This window comes from Hoplias malabaricus, chromosome 2, assembly GCF_029633855.1.
Source record: "Hoplias malabaricus isolate fHopMal1 chromosome 2, fHopMal1.hap1, whole genome shotgun sequence".
In the NCBI taxonomy this organism is placed as follows: Eukaryota; Metazoa; Chordata; class Actinopteri; order Characiformes; family Erythrinidae; genus Hoplias; species Hoplias malabaricus.
In genome coordinates this window covers 66929720-66949254 of record NC_089801.1, presented here as the reverse complement: position 1 = coordinate 66949254, position 19535 = coordinate 66929720, and the positions used below count along the sequence as shown (strand labels likewise).

The following is a 19535-nucleotide window of genomic DNA, read 5'->3' as shown; positions in this document are numbered from 1 at the left end:
TAGTTCTGGTGGAGTATTTAAACACTGTTGCAACTCATTGGCCGCTGCATTACACAAACCCACCTGGTTTTTTAAGGTTGTAGTTATATGAGTGAGAAATGACTGATGGATTCTTAGAAACCATGTGTGAACCGTCCCTTAAGAATTCTACAAATTCACATCTAAATACTGACCACAGTTTGCAACTTGACCTCTTCAACCAGTCTAATTTATGTCCATCACAAGACTCATTTAAACACACCATGAACTAAACTCAACAAACTAAACCCACTTCTTTTAACACAGAGGTATTTAACAGCATCAGTGCGTTATACAGCTATTGATGAACAGTCTGTGGTGATAAAACAGAGAATGTGATTGAAAGGACACTGTAGGCTCAGCCTTTTCTTCAGACTGTGTGTGTTAAAAGACCTTCTGTCCCTTATGACTGAGCCTCACTAGGAAAACAGAAACAGCTCACATCACCAACTCAATGTAAATAAAGAATATTACAGTATAGCTTATAATTATAACTTCTATATAATTATGGTTGCAACAGAAATAACTTCAACCTCTAATGTCAGCATTAGTTTGATTGGATTACATAATAATAATAATTCAGTGGCTGTCAACTCACACCATCTGTGTATTCTGAAAGATCTATAGCAATTCCTGTTGAACCCCAACCACTGTCAGTCATTATTTCCTGAAAGTCAATTCACACAAAGTCTCAGTGTCTGTGTATTATAATTTAATACACCGTCCTTAAATAACAGTGATTCAGTTAAAAGCTTTGGGTTCATCTGCATCAGATGCATGTACTGTACTCGCTGATGTTTTTAACTAGCCCTATGGTTTTCCCTAAAGGTCTGAGCAACGAAGCACCTGCTTCCTGATGTTTAACGGAGCAAAACAAACTTAAGAACTATATTTCTTTACCATGACCATTCTGCAGGAGGAGCTTGATTCGTGAAAGCTACTCAGATGGTATTTGTTTAAGCAGGAACTGGGAATAACAATTCCTCCGGGGGCTCTGGTTTCCTCCCACAGTCCAAAAACACACGTTGGTAGGTGAATTGGTGATTCCAAAGTGTCCGTAGGTGTGAGTATGTGAGTGAATGTGTGTGTGTCTGTGTTGCCCTGTGAAGGACTGGCGCCCCCTCCAGGGTGTATTCCCGCCTTGCGCCCAATGATTCCAGGTAGGCTCTGGACTCACCGTGACCCTGAACTGGATAAGCGGTTACAGATAATGAATGAATGAATGAATGAATGAATGGGAATAACGATATGTGAAATATGAAAAAGTGAAACTCACATGCACGTACCTGGAGCCGAAGGTAGCCAACCAGTGCCTGTGGAGCAGTTGGAGGTTAGGTGCCTTGCTCCAGGGCACCTCAGGCATGGACTGATGGAGACAGCTCTGTTCCTTCAAAAAATATTTAATACTTGTTCTGTGGTGGTCTTGGCCACTGAAGAACAAGGGGCGGAGTAACAGATGTACTACTGTATGTAATTATAGAACAAAAAAAAGTGTATTTATATAGTCAGTTGACATTGAGTGTAGATACAAGAAGGATGCAGTAATGGTATGTCTGATGCTAACATGCATCTTCTACATCACTGGGTGCAAAGCCGAAACACGCCATGGACAGGACACCAGTCTATCACAGGACACTCACACCTGTGGACACTTTCACACAGTCAATCCAAAGGTAACAAGCAGACACAGGGAGAACCCACCAAACTCCTCACAGACCTGATAAGAGGATAGAACCCAGGACCCAGAAGCTGCGTGGCCACTATTCCACCTGCGGCGCTACCATGCTGCCCATAACATTCACAAATAGAGAATTTTTAAAAGAGCATGTCTTAAAGGCGAAATTCATGGTTTGAATCAAAAAGCACTATTTGAGGTTGTTTCCTCATCATTTGCTGCTCCCAAATCTGTTTGCACACTGGAAACCAGTCTAATGTGTTTACAAAGCCCCATCGTCTGTAAATGGGCAAATAAACAAAGTGCCTCAGTCTGGTACGCTAGGCCTTCTTTATCTGTTTAAAGCAGAAAAAAAACAGCATTTTGGTTTTTTACAAGGTTTTTAGACAAGTAAACGAAGACCCGAATTTTTCTGTGATCATTCAAACAGTTAATAATACAAACTGTGTCAATTTAAACTTCAGCCAAATACAAACAGCAGCATTTATTTCCCCCTCAAACACACACCTGCACTGAGCTTCCGAACGTAAACAAACAAGAGAACAGCATTTTCCCACAATCGTAGATGCTCACTTCAAGTGACATGTCACACTTTAAACTGTTAACTATTCCTCTGAGTCAGGTCTGGACCTCTTTCTGTTTTAACCCTTAAAATGGCAGGATTAGGATTTTTATTTCATTGAAATGATTTGGCAACCACTCTGAATAAAGATGTGTAATGAGAGCCAATATTTGAAGTTTAGCATTGACTTGATACGATGGAGAAATATAACAGATTTCAGATCTCAAGCCTTTATGTTTTAAATAGAAGCATCATCTTATATCCAAATACAGCCTCGGCAGGGAACTCAGCCCCTGTCTACCACAAGGAGATCAGCAATGACTAAAAATTCAAAGCCAAACAATGAACTCTCGCTCTTCAGTTGAGTCTTCCCATCCTCTGTACCTTGTGACTAACCTTTTGGCGATCTGTGATAATGGCTCTGTGTTGAAGATGCCCACAGCACTGTAGCATAAGCCTGCTGCAGTGTGCATGACATTTCTACATAATATTCCTTCTTATTATTAATCTTATTAAAAGTGGGGTGATAAAAAAAAATTAATAAAAAAGCACAGCAAGTAGCAAAAATGCATCTGCTTAAATTACACTGAAGGCTGCTGATCTGGTGCCAGTTACTGCTACTACCACCCCTGTGCTACTCCTGTAAGGGTCAGGGGTCAAGATTTGCGCAGAGCTACTGGAATCCAGAGAAGAGGAGACTTTGGGGCCTCATCACACGTGGCCTTCACAGGAAGCTCTCAAGTTAAACCCTTTTGGGTCGTATGACTCTCAGCATGAATGTAGATTTTAGGAAGAATCAAATTACTGCTCCACACAGTAAACTATTTACTCTCTCACCGGTCGTACATTAAAGAATGTGTGGACTACACTAAAGCCAAAGAAATGTTGCATTAAACATTCCAGGCAGTGTTGGGAATATAAACCCTGTACAACTTCAAACTGTGCACTGTATACCTTCAGTAAAGTTGATGGAATATATTTTGATCAAATGGTCTGTGATTTACAAAAACAGTTCATTCTACTTCAGCAAATCTGTGTTGGTGAGAGGTGAGAATTGTGGCAGATTCTTAACTCACCATCTGTCAGCAGTGCAATACATTTCACACACAATGTCAACAGTGTCCTAGAAAAAATATATTTTATTTAATTGCTTTTAAAATAATTTCAATTCTATTCCATTACCAGGGGGCTGTAGAAAAAAAGGTTACACTGCTGGTGACAAGAATTTTGAAACAAGTTTAAAGCAACACTTGGTAGTATTTACCATAAAATGACAGCTTCAATATCATTGGAGGACGGTAGTAAACTATACACCCACTCCTCCTCCAATTTTAGAACAGTGCTACAAAAGTGAATTACACTCTGCAACTGTAGAGGGAGGAGAAATGACAAAATCATACCTAGTGCTTCAATAAAATTAAGTCAATAAAATACACGCTAGAATGATGGCATGAATTTTAACAAAACCATGATAAGAAAATGACTCCATTTTGAAACACGTCTCACTTTTTTTGTTACCCTCCCTTTAAATCAAGTCTTAGTAGCAGGCCTGATAAAGCTCTCCAAAAACAGGCTTGCGTTCTACTACCCACTTGAATGACCAGTGTTACTTCACATTTGAGTGCCCATGTGGCTCACACACACACACACATCACATGTAGAAGTAACATGGTGGGCTTGAGAAGCCCTGAGAACAGTGGTGCTGTGGGGGGATTAGCTTCTGCAGAAGGCTTTCCTGTGAACCATGGGAGAATTGTTCTTTCAGGAACATTAAAGGACGCCTTCAAATTTCTCGTTAGGAATTTTGGCCCTGGTCCAATGTTGCTCATAAGCCCTCTGTTGCTTTTCTTGGTGCTCACTTTGCTCATGTGAACCTTGGGCAAAGAGCCTAGGGTAAACTGACTGTGTATCTGTTGCATTGGGTAATATTTAAATTGCAAAAGACACTGCTTGTGGCACCCTTCAGCTCTACCACAAGTTCATCCAAAGGTAGCCACACAAGCAAGTACTAACTCTAGCTCCATAGAAGTCTGTTAAATAAACCATGCAAGTTCCGAACTTGACTTTAAAAATCTAATTTTTCAGAAGACTACTAAAGATGACTTCAGCATCAAGCCTAGCTCCAGCTACTCTGAGCATATCCACCACTCCACCCTATGCAATAGTCAGCCATAACATTAACATGGCCTCATTTTAACAGTCACTGTCCATTCTTTCAGCTCCACTATACTTCAATAGTCAAAAACACAAAAGGACCACAACAGAGCAGACCACAACAAATATTTTGTTTGATGGACCACTGCACTGGATCCAACTGGTGCTAGTGGAGTTTTAAAAAGAGCACTCACTCTCCACTCTGTTAAACACAGCTACTTCATAGGTTCACCTTGTAGATGCATATTAACAAACACAGAAAGAATACTTCTAGTTATGGTCAAGGACTATTTCACCAAGAGTATTCATATTTCTCAGGTAAAGTATTGTACTTTATCCATCACAACATCTGTTCATTCTCAGTGGTCAGATTTAGTGTATAGTTTGTGTCATTGAAAAAGGGCTTATTTATTGTTCAATAACCAAGAGAAGCCAGTATAAAGCAAATGCATTTATTACAAACTAAATAAAACAATACATAATAGATAAACTTAAAATCTATTTTAAAAAAATAATAATAATAAACCACACACATTCACGAATTTCAGCATACTAAATAAGACACTTAAACACATAACAAATGTGGGCAAAACCTTGCGCAAAGGAAAGCTGGCCATAACGTCAAGTGTAACACAGGCCTGAAGACAGGCCTAAAGCTACACGTCCTAGTCATTTTACATTGCTTATCAGATTTGCAGGATTGCAGTCCTACGTCTTGTACAGCATCATGGAGGCAATCATTGCACAAACCTACAAGAGACAAACCAAATATAAAATAAAGGAACAGATAATACAACATACAAAGAGTGACTTTCAAAACATTACACCTCAGCTCTTTGCTCATCTACCCTCCTGTCACCCTCATTGTTGATCTGATCAAATGCACTGAGTGTAGACAAGTGTGGTGTACATAAAGTGGCCTGTGAGGGTAAATGTAAGAGAAGCATCACATTCGGTGTCTTAGATGAAATACCTCAATTGCTGCAATGCAAATGGCCACTCCTGCCAGTAATAAGGAGTTATCCTGCACCAATTTAACCAGAGCACTGAAACAGCCCATTGCGTTCTGTGAGGGGGGGGGACAGATGCCACAAAAATAAGAGATAAACTGATGTTGGATTAGTTCAGCTAGGCATGATTACAGGGGAATAAAATGTTTTATATATTTTTCTATTGAAAAAAATTATTTTTTTATCACAAAACAGCAGTCAACAGCCTTTACAGATGTATATAAGCATTTTTATTTTTTTAAATAAAAGAATTATATAGGGGTTCTGTAGCCTTATTAACATGCACCTACCAAAACAGTTCTTAGAACTCAAAAACATACTTCCTAGAACCCCACAGATTTAAAATAATCAAAAAATAATCACATTTTTTCATAGTGCATTATAAACGCATTTATAATGCATTACATGGCATTCCTAATACCTGCTACACGTCTGTATAATTACTCAAATAGATAGCTAAATACATTACTTTATATCTTCAGGTGTTATAATGCAATATAATATCCAATTCATAGCACTGCACATAATGTAGCAGTGCTGGAATCTGGGCAGGGCGGGGTTCACACATATGGGGAGTTCTGCATAGCTGCCCCCCCCATCCCTATGTTTGTTGTTTAGGGGTTTTGTTTCATTGGTGTATGACGATTGACAGGGCTGAGCAGTATCCATCGTGTGGAAGACTTGAGTGGCACTGGATGAGGCCCTGCCATTCCTCATAATCATACATCAAGCCCAAATACTGCACTGTGCCTTATATCCTTATTATAAGTAAATATACAGGATTATAGCTGTCATAATATATTATGTATGCCATAAAATGCATTATAAATTAATTTAAGGCATTATTAATACAGGATTCATAGGAAGTGTTACCCATCAAGGTTGGGTTTTCCTTCCTTGTTCTGACATTTGTTATTAGACTTGGATCACAAAAGGGCAATCAGTACCTCTGCTCTTGCTGTAGTCACTGTGCAGGATACAGTTTCAGGGCAACAGAAGATAGGGTAATTTGAGGTGCTTATTACGAATGGGGAGCCGGTGAAGTCATTGTAGTTGTTGTATCCACAGCATTTCATCTGTGGAATTCACACACACAAACATTTTAAGGGTTATTCTATAAATAAATCAATCTCTACAATCACAGATATAAGCAAACTCTGTTTTATTTGTGCTTAGCATGGTGTTCTGGCCTCACATTTATATGTCCTTAGAAACCTTAGAGTTGAGGCTCAGAGTCAATAAAAACCATCAGTACATCAACACTCTACTTGGGCTGCATGATATCATTTTTACTTCATCATCATGATTTGTGATAGTCATATCGCAGTGCTTGCAACATTACAAGCCTTATGGACGAAGCTGGCCATGCATATCTCTGTCAATTTTTGTCTTACTGAGAGATGGACTCTCAGACACAGCAGCCAAGGGGCAGAGAGAGGGGAAACGCTGAGAAAGACGAGACCATGTGTACGTCCAAGAGAGGCACACCACATTTTTTTAATTTAAAATTTAATTTAAAAGCACATTTGCTTTTTAATTAAATAGTTGTATCTTAATTTTCCAGTGTTTTTGCTGCTTGACATTTAAGAAAAATTTGCACCATTCTCCATGATAGAGCAAGTATCTGCCTGGTATAATTCATCTTACTGCATCCTTGAATAGTTTGTTGCTGGTTGTTTGAGTGAGATGTGCAGTGTATAGCTACTTATTATTTGTATAGTTTTGTTTTAATAAAGTTTAAGCCTTTTTTCAATTATAAAAAAAAAAATATATATTTACACACACGGCAAATTTTGACTTAAATTTACTTTTATTCAACCAGCAATTTTATTTTTGACCGGAAACGACACAGGCATCTCCCAGGAGATAATACGATGATGTATAAGAGGCATCATTGTGGAAAAAAATATTTCTCAGCTTTTATTCACATTTGAACAAAAATGGCATGTCCAAAATTATTCATACCCTTTGCAAACTGTCACGGTCTATGGGAAAAAGTTCAATACCATTCCAAATAGCCAAAGCCGTTTTAAAGCATCCTAATTACCCTGATTCATTGGGAACAGCTCTTTTAATCAACTTAACAGGTGAAAAACAGCAGCTCTCAGCAGTTGGTTTGTGGACAATCATGGCTAAGACAAAGGAGCTCTCCAAGGACCTGCAGCTGTGCATTGTGGCGTCTCACAAGTCAGGAAAGGGCTATAAGGCCATATCAAAATGTTTTCAGGTTCCAGTGGCTACAGTGCAAAGTTTTATTTAAAAAAATACAAGAAGTTCCGCACTGTGGAAAATCTCAGAAGATGTGATCGGAAGCCAAAAGTGACACCTGTGCTGGCCAGATGGATAGTGAGAGAGGTGAAGAAAAATCTAAGGATCACCACCAAGGCCATCCTGGTGAATCTGGGCTCTGCTGGTGACGACATCTCAAGGCAGACAGTCCATCTCAAAGAAGACTTCTGGTCTTCCGTTTTATGGTCAGATGAAACAAAAATTGAATTGTTTGGCCACAATGATGTGTCCTTCATTTAGCGTAAAAAAGGAGAAGCCTTCAACCCTAAGAACACCATCCCCACTGTCAAACATGGTGGTGGGAACCTAATGTTTTGGGGGTGTTTTTCAGCCAAAGGACCAGGGAACTTGATCACAGTAAATGGCATCATGAAAAAAAGAGCAACACATCAAGATTCTCAACAACATCAGGCAGTCTGCAGAGAAACTTGGCCTTGGGAACCAGTGGACATGTCAGCATGACAACGACCCAAAACACACAGCAAAAGTGGTGAAGCAATTACAGGAAGCATTTTATTGCTGTAATAGCCAATAAAGGCTTTTCTATTAATTATTGAAAAGGGTATGAATAATTTTGGACATGCCATTTTTGTTCAAATGTGAATAAAAGCTGAGAAATATTTTTGCCTCTTGTACATCGTATTATCTCCTGGGAGATGCCTGTGTCGTTTCCGGTCAAAAATAAAATTGCTGGTTGAATAAAAGTAAATGTAAGTCAAAATTTGCCAGGGGTATGAATAATTTCGGGCTTGACTGAAATATAATAAATGTAATGTCATGTTAATTTATCTAATGTGATGCCAAAGCTCCTGTATCCCTTCTAGACACCTTCATTATTCACAGATGAAACCCCTTATTTAGGCGATGAAACATGTTTTATTAATAACATGGCATGTTTCTGCCCTTTAATATCGCAGAAAAATTAAAGTTTGCAACGTAACATTTTCCCAATATTTTGCAGCCCTACACTCTAAAATCAACTAAATTCATATCAATAACTACATATTTAGGTAGAGTTTGCCCTTAAAAAGCAGGACATTTTCTAAATATAACGCATTATTCAACATGTTTACACTGAAATATGACATTAACACACTAACATTAACATTTACGTTTCATAAGAATTATGTACCAGGTTCATAGTCTCATTCCATGCAGTAGTGAGGCCATCATTTTTACCATACGAGGTCTGGATACTCTGAGAGACTTTGACACGAATTTTCTCCAACAGCTCTGTTGCCTGAGTGGGAAAGAAAGGAAAAAATAAAACGACAAAATTGTGATTATGTCTGCAGGAATGGCCTAAAAATGTTAGAGATGCTGGCTTGGGTATTTACCCCGCCTTCAGCTTTCATAGCAGAAGCCATGCATATAAACCCCATCGACTGCTCTGAGCCGTGGATGGTTTGCTTGCTGGGTGTGTGTTCACTGCCGCTAGTGTACATTTCCAAAATATGGTGGGTATTGTGTATACACTGCCTAAGGAAATGCAAGTCTCAGCTTCCCCAAGGGGATTAATCAAGTATCACTTCTCCTTTTAAAAGACACGTTTGTCTGTTTTTCCACAGAAATACTATGGATTGTTTAAAAAAATGCTACACTGTATTAAAATACTCTGCCTCATAACAGAGGACACTCTTACAGAAGATGTTTTTACTTACTATTTTGATAGAAACCAAATTAATACACACACAACCAGCAAGGTTTAGGACTTTCATTACATACATTTAAGAACAGTCCCAGGCACGTTTAAAGTTCAAGTACTAAAGTGAAGTAGAACAATCAAAACCAGCCATCTGAACTTGTGTCCAAAATTCTGAACTCTGTACACAGTGAAAGGAAAAGTGTTTACGGCAAACAGAAGCTTAATCTAACGTTTGTTTTCTGATAATTTTTGCTGTAGATTCTTTGGAAGCAGTGGGATTGGTTTCAGTAGGAGGTTTTAGACGTCTCTCTGGTTAAATGTCAAACCTAGTGAACATGGTCATGTCTGGAACTTTCCTTTAACCACAGTCATGTGGAAATAAAATTTCACATGCTGTACATAACTAGCTGAATCAGTAAACTAATGTCAGCAGCTAAAATAAGGTTCTGCATAAATGCAATTCCTCTGGTCTCAAAAACAGGAAGTGGGCCACAATTGTTTGGGTGAAAAGTACAGTAAAATAGTGAACATTCATGAAACTATGTTACTCAGGAAAAATTTCTATAAATGTTCAGGACTCTTTTTTTAAAAGTGTGATTAAAAGGGAGTAGTGTACAGGTGGTACCTAAAATTTCAAGTAAGCTGATGAAAATGATTCTACTCAAAGCTTGGCCAGGCAGTATTACATTTATCATATTGTCTTTTCCAACCCATCACCACAGTTTAGTGTAATACCACTGGGGAGTGCAGGGTGGGTTCTGCTTCCTGAGCAAGATTTAAATGCTCCAGGGAGATGTGTAGAGTGGAAAATGACCACGGGCTAACCCCCAAACTCAAAGTGCCAGCTGAGCAATGTTTGTTAGCACAAGTTTTGCTGATCATTGTGGTGTTTCTGCATTTCCTATCGGACATGATATCACCAAACAATGAAGACAGCATTTTGGTGCTGTAGATGATCGCTCCTAGGTTATCTGCAGAGCAACAGAAGATGTTTAGGTTACATTTCTGTATACAGTGTCAATTTTCAAAATACCAGTGACTTTTTCCCCCAATACAACTGTACATGGCATTACTGTCATAACACTCCACCCCCAACTCCAAGTCATTTGGTCCATTCTTCTTAGGCATTATAACAAGCAGCTAAAGTTTTTAAACAGTAGCAAAATGAAGAACAAAGGTTCGTTTGTCTGTACATAGGAAAATTAATTTATTTTGAGTGCACTTTGTATGAAACCAAATCTTATCCCATGTGCAAACACCTGAAACTTTGTTCAGTGCCTGGTAGTTGGAGATCATTGTTTCATTTCATAGTATATTCTAGGAGTTAGGGGTCATACCTTAGGCTTGAAAACCAAAGCGAGTACTGCTCCAGCCACCTCAGCAAGGAATAAAATGAGGATAATGATGAAGAACTGAAAAAAAAAAAAAAAAGATTAAAAGAGAGTGTCATGTTAAAAACAGCATGGTTTATCATCTGGATTTTTCTCCCCAAATCCTAGACTTAAGTGCAATGTTCTTAGTTTTGCATATAACCCTTGTTTTTAAGTGTCATTTTGCCTGTTGGAACTGATTAAAAAGTGTAGTGGCTAACATGAGGCTATAGGAAATGCAACAACACTTTGGGTGTCATACATCTGAATTCAGCAGCATTGTACCAGGTCCACCATAAATGTTGCAGTAACCTCCATCACCACAATGCAATTTTTAGCCTTTAAAGGTGGGACAGGAAACTTACAAGTATACTACTCAGACATCACCATACTACTAGCAATGTTTTATGCTTGTAATCAAGTAAGGAGTCACAACTCATTTAAAATGTAAGAAAATTGTTTCAAAGAGAAAATACTGACATTTTTTTTTTTTTTGCCATTTCCATCTTGCCAGTGATTCACAAGGCATTGTTAACACTCAGTTTACTGAAAAATCTTCATTGCAAGGCAAAAACTAGGTCCTACCACTCTATGCAATATGCAAAATCTACTAATCAGAGAGAGAAACTGAAGTTTGGACCCATGTATAGTTTAAAGCTGCACAGTATGTTTGAAACTGAGGCACACCCCCACTATGCAACTGTTCTTAATTTTTCTGTAAAAATTTTCATTATTTTAAAGCTGCAATATATGACCAGACTCCAATGTAAAAAGTCACTCACTGTCAGCAGCAAGCACTTGCTTTCACACATGGCTCCACAGCAGCCCAGGAAGCCAATGATGGCTAGAACAGACCCCACAGCGATCAGCAGATAGCCCACATTTGGCAGCTGTGTTAACGGTGTGGGAGGGTCCTTAATGTTATCCAGAACTTCTCGCAGGTACTTGCTGCTATATTCAACCAAAACTCCTACAAGCACAGCTGCTCCACCAGCCAACTGCAGATACATAGAACAAGAGAAGACAGAAGAAAAACTCAATGCTGTTTGAATTCTACCTGCTGCTCTATAGGGAAATAGACCATTAGAGCCAGCACAATTTCAGGAAGCAATGAGCTAATTTAAGTTCTTCAAAGTACTGTAAAGCAAATAATGACGAATTGGAAAACACTAACAAAATCCCCTTGTGACAACTGTGATACTATTCATGTACAGCCCCAAATCATTAATCACTTTTATAAAACAAAGACAAAAAAATATATATATATATTATTACATACAAATGTTCAGTAAAGGTTTGTAAATAGACCCCCCCCCCCCAAAAACAAACAAACAAAAAAAAAAACACACAATTTAGTCCATTAACATTAGGCTATTGCTGCCTAGCAATGTTATCAAGGTTTTCTTGTTACATTAAAATTAAATTCATATTTGTGATCAAGTTTGTGAACATCAACAAATCGCTGTAAAATTAAAGCCAATTCCACGTCTCTAAATTCTCAGTAAAAAAACAACCTTAAAAGTCATTATCTCAGAAAAGTAAAATAATGAACACAACACCTGCAAAGGTTTCCTAAGCATTTAAAAATGGACCCTTAGTCTGGTTCAGTAGCAACAGTTGACAGATGTTCCGAAGGCAGTCATTGGCACCCTGATTCTGTATCCAAGCATGTTCATGGAAACTTGACTTGAAGGAAACAAGTGTGGTATAGAAAATGGTGCACAAGCAACAGTGATAACCACAGCCTTGAAAGGATTGTCAGGAAAAGGCCATTCAAAAATGTGAGGAAGATTCACAATGAGTGGACTGCTGCTGGAGTCAGTGCTTCAGGACCCACCACCCACAGACGTACCCAGGACATATGCTACAACTGTCACATTTCTTGTTAAGCCACTCATGACCCAGAGACTACATCAATAGTGTCTCACCTGGGCCAAGGAGAAAAAGGACTGTACTGTAGCTCAGTGTCCAAAGACTTGTTTTCAGATGAAAGCAAATTCTGCATTTCATTTGGAAATCAAGGTCCCAGAGTCTGGAGGAAGAGTGGAGAGGCACAATCCAAGCAGCTTGAGTCTAGTGTGAAGTTTCAACAGTCAGTGATGGTTTGGGGAGCCATGTGAGCTGCTGGTGTTGGTCCACTGTGTTATCAGTTCCAAAGTCAGCGCAGCAAGGACATTTTAGAGCAATTCATGCTTCCCTCTGCTGACAAACTTTATGGCGATGCGGATTTCATTTTCCAACAGGACTTGGCATCTGTCCACCCTCCCAAAAGTACCAATACCTGGTTTAATAACCACAATATCACTGTTTGACTGCCCAGCAAACTCGCTTGACCTAAACCCCATAGAGAATCTAGACACCAGACCCAACAATGTAGATGAGATGAAGGCTGCTATCAAAGCAACCTGGGCTTCCATAACAGCTCAGCAGTGCCACGGGCTGATTGCTTCCATGCCACGCCGCATTCACGCAGTAATTCATGCAAAAGGAGTGCATGCAAGTATTGAGTGCATATACTGTACATACTTTTCAGTAGGCCAACATGTCTGTATTAGAAATATTTGTTGCAATTGGTCTTCTATAATATTCTAATTTTCTGAGATAATGACTTTTGGGTTTTTAATTTACTGCAAGTCATAATCAACATTAAAAGAAATAAACAGTTGAAATAGATCACTGTTTGTAATGAATTTATACGAGTCATTTTTTGAACCGACTACTGAAATAAATTAACTTTGAGGATATTCTAATTTATTCAGATGCTCCTGTAGGTTAAAGGTAATAATACACTCAAAAACATCTCAGGAGAAAATTATTATGACCTATATTATCTTTATAATCCATACCAAGGGCATGACTATGATTAAAATTTACACTCCATAAGTTAGCCTGTGATACCAAGCATATTTTCTATATTTCAGGAGTTATGGACATCCCTGTACAAAAAGGAAACATGGAAGAGAGTTACTTACAAATATCACACAGTTGAAGACACACATGATTACTTTTAGTATCCACATCTTGGTGTTATTCCTGATACCTGCACTTCAGAAAAAAAACGACTTAGATTAGAGGCAACGTACAACAGCTGCTGAAAGAAAATGCCTCTCGTATGTGTTTTAGTCAAGTCACTTCCTCAGTGAGAGGGAAGGAAAAAAAAAAAAAAAGAAAAAAAAACCCTCTCATAAGCGTGTGGATACTAGTCAGTGCAAGCATTGGTTATGTGCAAGGACTGAACAGGGCAGTTAGTGATCGCCTTCAAGCATGATGAGTTTAAGACATGGTGCTAACAGCTGTTTCAAAAGAGTGGTAGCCAGCTTCACAGGCTACAGAGGAATCCCACATGTCTTAATCCTCCTAGTGTGGGAGCATTGTGTGAATGAGTGGAGGAGGTCTAGCAAGTGTTGGAATTAAGAAATTGGCTATGACTACATTTAAAAGCATAGAATAAAGAGTAAATATGTTTAAGGAAGTTACGTAGGTGCCATTTTGGTGCAACTGGTAGTGTTGCCATCACACGGCTCCAGGATTCAAATGCTCCCTTGAGTCATTGAGGTGGTGTGTTATCCCTGTCTCTGTGTGGGTTTCCTGTAGGTGCTGTGGTTTCCTCCCACAGTCCAGAAACACATTCTTGTAGGTGGAATGACTGGGCCACAGGTGTGAGTTGGCATGTGTGAGACAGAGACACACACACACACACACCTTGTCTAGTGTGTTCTCCTGCCTTGCACCCAAAGTTTCCAACCACAAACCTAAACGAGATAAAACAATTACAGAAAAAGTAACAGAATAAAAAAAGAAAATGAAAGACAACATCCTACTGTTATTCTCAAGTTAAATCAGTTTGAACATGAGTTCACGCAGATAAAAATTATCAGGGGTCTGTTCAGTGCTAGTAGACCTATTGTAATTATACAGAGTCATATTATTCCTAATATATTTTGAATTTGCAGAGCAGTGAGGTAAACTGTATTACATTTATTTTAACAGGCATTCTGAGCAGCAGACAGTTTATTGAATGAAGTGCATTAAACCTGCACCTTTTATTTTTGTTCTATGTATGTAAGGGAGGTATTAGATTAATGCAGTAATTTTTTCTCTTCATGAGAGAGAGAGGTTTTGTGGCTGTGATCTTTCAGTTCAACCTCAAGCCTTCTCTTTTTGTAAGAAACTAGACAGAGACCACCTGATTGGTTGCACTGGTCATGTGATATACCACCTAGAAATAACCATTAAAAACACTGACAGCTCTAATATCCCTTTAAAGACAACAGTCGTTTGTGGAAAACTACTTATCTTACGGCAAAACAAACTCCCTCCATCCCACATCTTTAAAGGGGAAACGGTATGTTTGAGTAAGAACCAAACTGGTTTAAAGCTAAAATTTAACTTGCCTTTAAGTTTTTAACTCACTGTTTGAATTTCCACAGAAACTCATGTGACTCAATCTGTGTAGCTTAGCATCATTTTTCAGGGATCTATCTGCATTAGGGTCCTGTGGGGTTTGGCTCCTAACTAACTAACTTTGGCCCCATGCTAATAGGAGCCCTTCCGTATTATATTGTATCTCCTGCAGAAATTTTAAGTGTGTTGCAGAGGCTTCAAACTCTGACTGAAAAGTCAGAGCTGGAACTATGTCGGTATTTTAAAAATTGTAAGAGGAGAACAGGTTTAAAAAAATCTGATGAAGTAATACTATTATTAATAATAATAATAATAAAGATGATAACATTAAACTCAAGAAGAACCATGTGTTACTCATTGTGACACAGTAACAAAGCCACAATTTCCAATGGTACATGAGGGGAGATTCAAAATCTATTATACGCACAGTGTTTGACAGAAAACAGGAATTAAAGGTTTTAAATTTGTTCATTTGGGGGAAAAAATACAAAAAACAGTACAACTTAAAGCTCAATTACTGAGATACCAACAATGTATTAAAAATAATAATAAGCATAGTTTTTTGTTTTCGCTGTTTAAATAGTATTTTGATTCCGTTCTGGAATTATTTTGAATAAAAACAAGTTTCAGATCTTTTTTTCCACCTTCAGATCCTTGTTTTTCAGTTTCAGACTTATGGCAATCATCTGGGATCCACGAAGAGGAGGCATGGTGTAGTGATTAACGGCACAAAATAGGCAGCTGATGACCTTCCTCAGTGCTGCCTATAAGAAGTGTCACTGAAAACTATCCAGCATATTCAGTGACAAGAAAACAGCGGCTGTGGCACAATCTGGCAGAACTTATCGCACTTGTACTGCAATTGGTGCCGAATGCTGCCTAAAAGAACTCACTGTAAAAAAGTGTTACCACTATCAGTTTTACAATGAATATGGAGTTCAGAGTGAGTGTTCAGTGAAATCTCTCATAGGCAACACTGAGGTCCTTGGCCTTCTTTTGACAGTCATTATACCACGGCCCTCTCCGGTGACATCCCACACCAGATGAGGGCCAAAATTCTGAAACTGAAAAACAAGGATTTGTAATCACAAAAATTAGATAAAACTCTTTTAAAAAGGAAGTGTAAAAAAATCTGAATCTGAATGTAAGGGAAAAAACTGAAATGAAATAATTAATTAATTGTTAATTTATCAAATAAAATAAATAAATTTTACATAAACTAGGGTGACCAGACATCCTCTTTACCCCGGACATGTCCTCTTTTTCAGACTTAAATAAATGTCCGGGCGGAATTTCACAAACGTCCGGCATTTTGTTTTTCTAGAGTTTACATAGAATTTTCGAGAAGCGTTTCGTTCACAAACTAGTCCCGCCCTCCCCTACTCCGATTGGTTCACTTGACTAAGAAGGGGGCGTGGTGAAGTAGCCTAAAATCTTCTGATTGGACGGTCTGACTGTAGAGCTACCGTTATTGGTCGATAACCTTCTCTGTAAGCATTTAATGAAAGTTCTCGGATGAATTAAAAAAAGAAATTCCCATGTTTTGTGTAGTAAATAAAGGTGTAAAGGGCCTAAAAGCACAGATAGGTTCAGCTAAACATACAACGGCAGCGAGGGGAGAGAGCTCACCCCCACCCCCTTTTGCCCCTTTGCTTCAGCGTTCTTTCCTTAACAAAACTTTAGTCCCTAAATTATCTCCATAAACGACATGACAGTGTGCACAAATCTAAACTAGCTTTCTAAGTTTACCTTCCCGTCCCAAATTAGAAAGTGCTGCAGTTTCACTCTGACTCAGTGTAGCCGGCGCAGCCGTGGAGACGGAGTTTTCATAGACCCACGAATATAAACAATGAAAGTCGAAATTGAAGGGATGAAATGCTGGCAAATAATACCCACTGCTATGACGAGATTTTCAATTCCACATTAAGTGGAGCAGTGCTTTCAGAAAAACCACTCAGCGCTGCAGTTATGCTGTAGCGCCTGGGCTCCCTTTTCACATGTGGGTGTTTCCAAACAAATATAGGCTGATTCCATCATTTTAAAAATGGTATACTTCCTTTTTTTAAGATTTAAAAATTTCTCAACACCAAAAGTCTGATAATTAAAAATAAAGTCTATAGATTATAGTTGCACTATGTAGTCGACAGCAATTTGCTGAAGACTGAAGTTTAAAAACACAAAATTCCTAAAGCAATAACCGTGCTAGAGGACGACGCTGAAGTTGGCTTTTATTCGTTTATTGTTCCACCTTCAATGGTGAAGTAAATAAATGGTTGGTGTAATTCTCTGGACATTATTAGTATCATCAAAATGTCTCAAGAAGCGGAAAGACTCATTGAAGGCACAGTATAACAGACTTTGAAAATCCTGAATATGAAGAAATTTCACGGTGGGTTTTTCTTTTGTAACATAAGTAGCCAACTTCAGTGTCGTTTCTAGAGGACTATCGACTGGGCTCGGTTTTGCTGTGTTCGTTAACCAGGGAAGCTGATTTTCACTGGAGAGGTAGCGATAGCGATATTTAATTTGGTATCGAACCAGTTCAGGAGTTATTCGTTTTTGAACTTCTTAATAATCAAAAGAAAACAAAAGACCTAGCGCCCATTTACTCACCGAGTGATTATAAGGGAACTCTGTCATCCGGTATTTATCCGAGGTTTCTGCTGAAACAGTGGGTTTTTAAAAAGTAATTTCCTGCAAGTAACCCGAATACGCCACCTTGTTCAGACTAACGTTAGCAGTAAATGAAAACGGTTAATTGATGTCAGAGCCTTAAGTGGTCCTCGAAGCTGATTGGTTCACATAGACCACAACGCTACTAAACGTTCCTGAAGATGATGCTGATTGGTCATCTACGCGTCCTGAATAGTCATCTTGATTCTGATTGGTCTGTTCACTTGCCAGAGGCGGTTTGAATTAGTAATGGAAATTTCGGCTCTTTTTGGGGAGCCGGCTGTTTTGGCTCGGCTCTTCATAAAGAGCCGGCTCTTTCGGCTCCTAAATGGCTCTTTGTTTTACCACTTATTTCCACTGGTACAGAACAACATTACCTACATTTTACATGATTATATGGACAAAATATTATTGTTCAATATTAAAAATAATAAATAGTGTTGCAATGGCCAATTATTTTTATGGCTGTCTTGTAATAACTCACTGATTGCACTCACACATTCAATTGTATAAATAACTGGATTTTTATTTAAACACCTTAATAAAAATCACTTGTAAACTCTGAAGTATAGCCAATGGAACCCAAAAGGAAGGTATTCCAAAATAGCTTATTAAATTAAATAATCATCCATTTCTGGGTAATAAAATAAACAAATACTCTGCAAAGTTCAAAACAGCAGCATTCAATGGTAGTGATTAAAACAACCACAACTGTCAAAAAACATTTAACTGATTTAACATTTTCTTCAACTATTTTTTGGAAGGCAGACTAGCATTCAAGAAAACCAAGTGTCTCAGCTTTGCTTGTTGTTCTCTGATTGGTTGAATGACAAGCCTTAGAAAAAATGGCTCGGTCTTAGACGGAAACCGGCTCTCATCGTTCACTTACAAGAGCCGGCTCTTTGAACCGGTTCGTTCGCGACCGACACATCACTAGTTTGAATATTGGCTGTTAAGATTCAGACCTCACTAATGTTTTTGTGGCAGAAAACCATACTCTTTTTCGCCTTATATACAAACTACCTCCTTCTCTACCCATCCTGAGTTTTTCTGCCCAGTGTCAAGCATTTATGGATTATTTTCTGGACAAAATTGATAAAATCTATTTACACTTTCCTACGTCTGCTTGTTCTTCCTTTCCTGAGGCAGTCTGCTCTCATCAGGCAAATGTCTCTCTGTCTTTGCCCCCGTGAATTCTTCCACTGCTACTGAGATAATCTCTAAATCAACCTCCTGCACCTCACACTTACGCCCAGCTCCTACAGCTATTCTAAAATCTGCTGTCTCTCTGACATCTCTCCATTTAGAACTCATTTAATAAATGTACATTTTCCTTAGGTACTATTGTTTCTTTTCTTCTAGAGTTGTGTGTTGAAAATGAATGAAATAGTTTCTCCACAGATATGTGTAGAGTTGTTAATATATTTTTTATTTCACAAAAGAACAGTGTCTTATGGGCCCTTATGGAAACCCAGAGAGAGTTTCAGTCAATTCTAGTCGTCTCGTCTCTTCTCTCTCCCATTCAGCTCACATCTCTGTTATATAAGGTTCATTTTTATCCAAATAAGGTAAGGCTTATGGCCCTTAATTACATTATCTCATGCTCTGGGACTGAGAGAGAAAGAGAGCTGAAGACCCTTTTCCTGTGAGTTCTTGACCATTGGACCAATTAACCCTTAACTTATCTATTTCATCCTCCATGAAGACAGAGGTCATATGGAGTCTCAAACCTTCA

General features: G+C 38.5%; 1 protein-coding gene across 5 annotated transcripts; it reads right to left on the bottom strand.

The window, feature by feature from the left end:
- Nucleotides 1-4887: 4887 nt before the first annotated feature.
- Nucleotides 4888-17914, bottom strand: LOC136686950 (tetraspanin-1-like). Of its 5 annotated transcripts, none has more exons than XM_066661074.1 (9): nucleotides 17741-17896; nucleotides 14426-14475; nucleotides 13696-13768; nucleotides 11506-11721; nucleotides 10691-10765; nucleotides 8841-8948; nucleotides 6367-6495; nucleotides 5383-5475; nucleotides 4893-5159 (listed from the first exon to the last, which is right to left on the bottom strand). In XM_066661074.1, the coding sequence occupies exons 3-9, from the start codon at nucleotides 13741-13743 to the stop codon at nucleotides 5118-5120; spliced, it is 711 nt and encodes a 236-aa protein (XP_066517171.1). In that variant the 5' UTR covers nucleotides 13744-13768; nucleotides 14426-14475; nucleotides 17741-17896; the 3' UTR covers nucleotides 4893-5117. The 5 variants fall into 5 exon arrangements, with proteins under 5 accessions (XP_066517173.1, XP_066517169.1, XP_066517172.1 ...); XM_066661073.1 differs by having other exon boundaries at nucleotides 4895-5159; nucleotides 13696-13763; XM_066661072.1 differs by lacking the exons at nucleotides 14426-14475; nucleotides 17741-17896 and adding an exon at nucleotides 14201-14394 and having other exon boundaries at nucleotides 4890-5159.
- Nucleotides 17915-19535: the final 1621 nt, after the last annotated feature.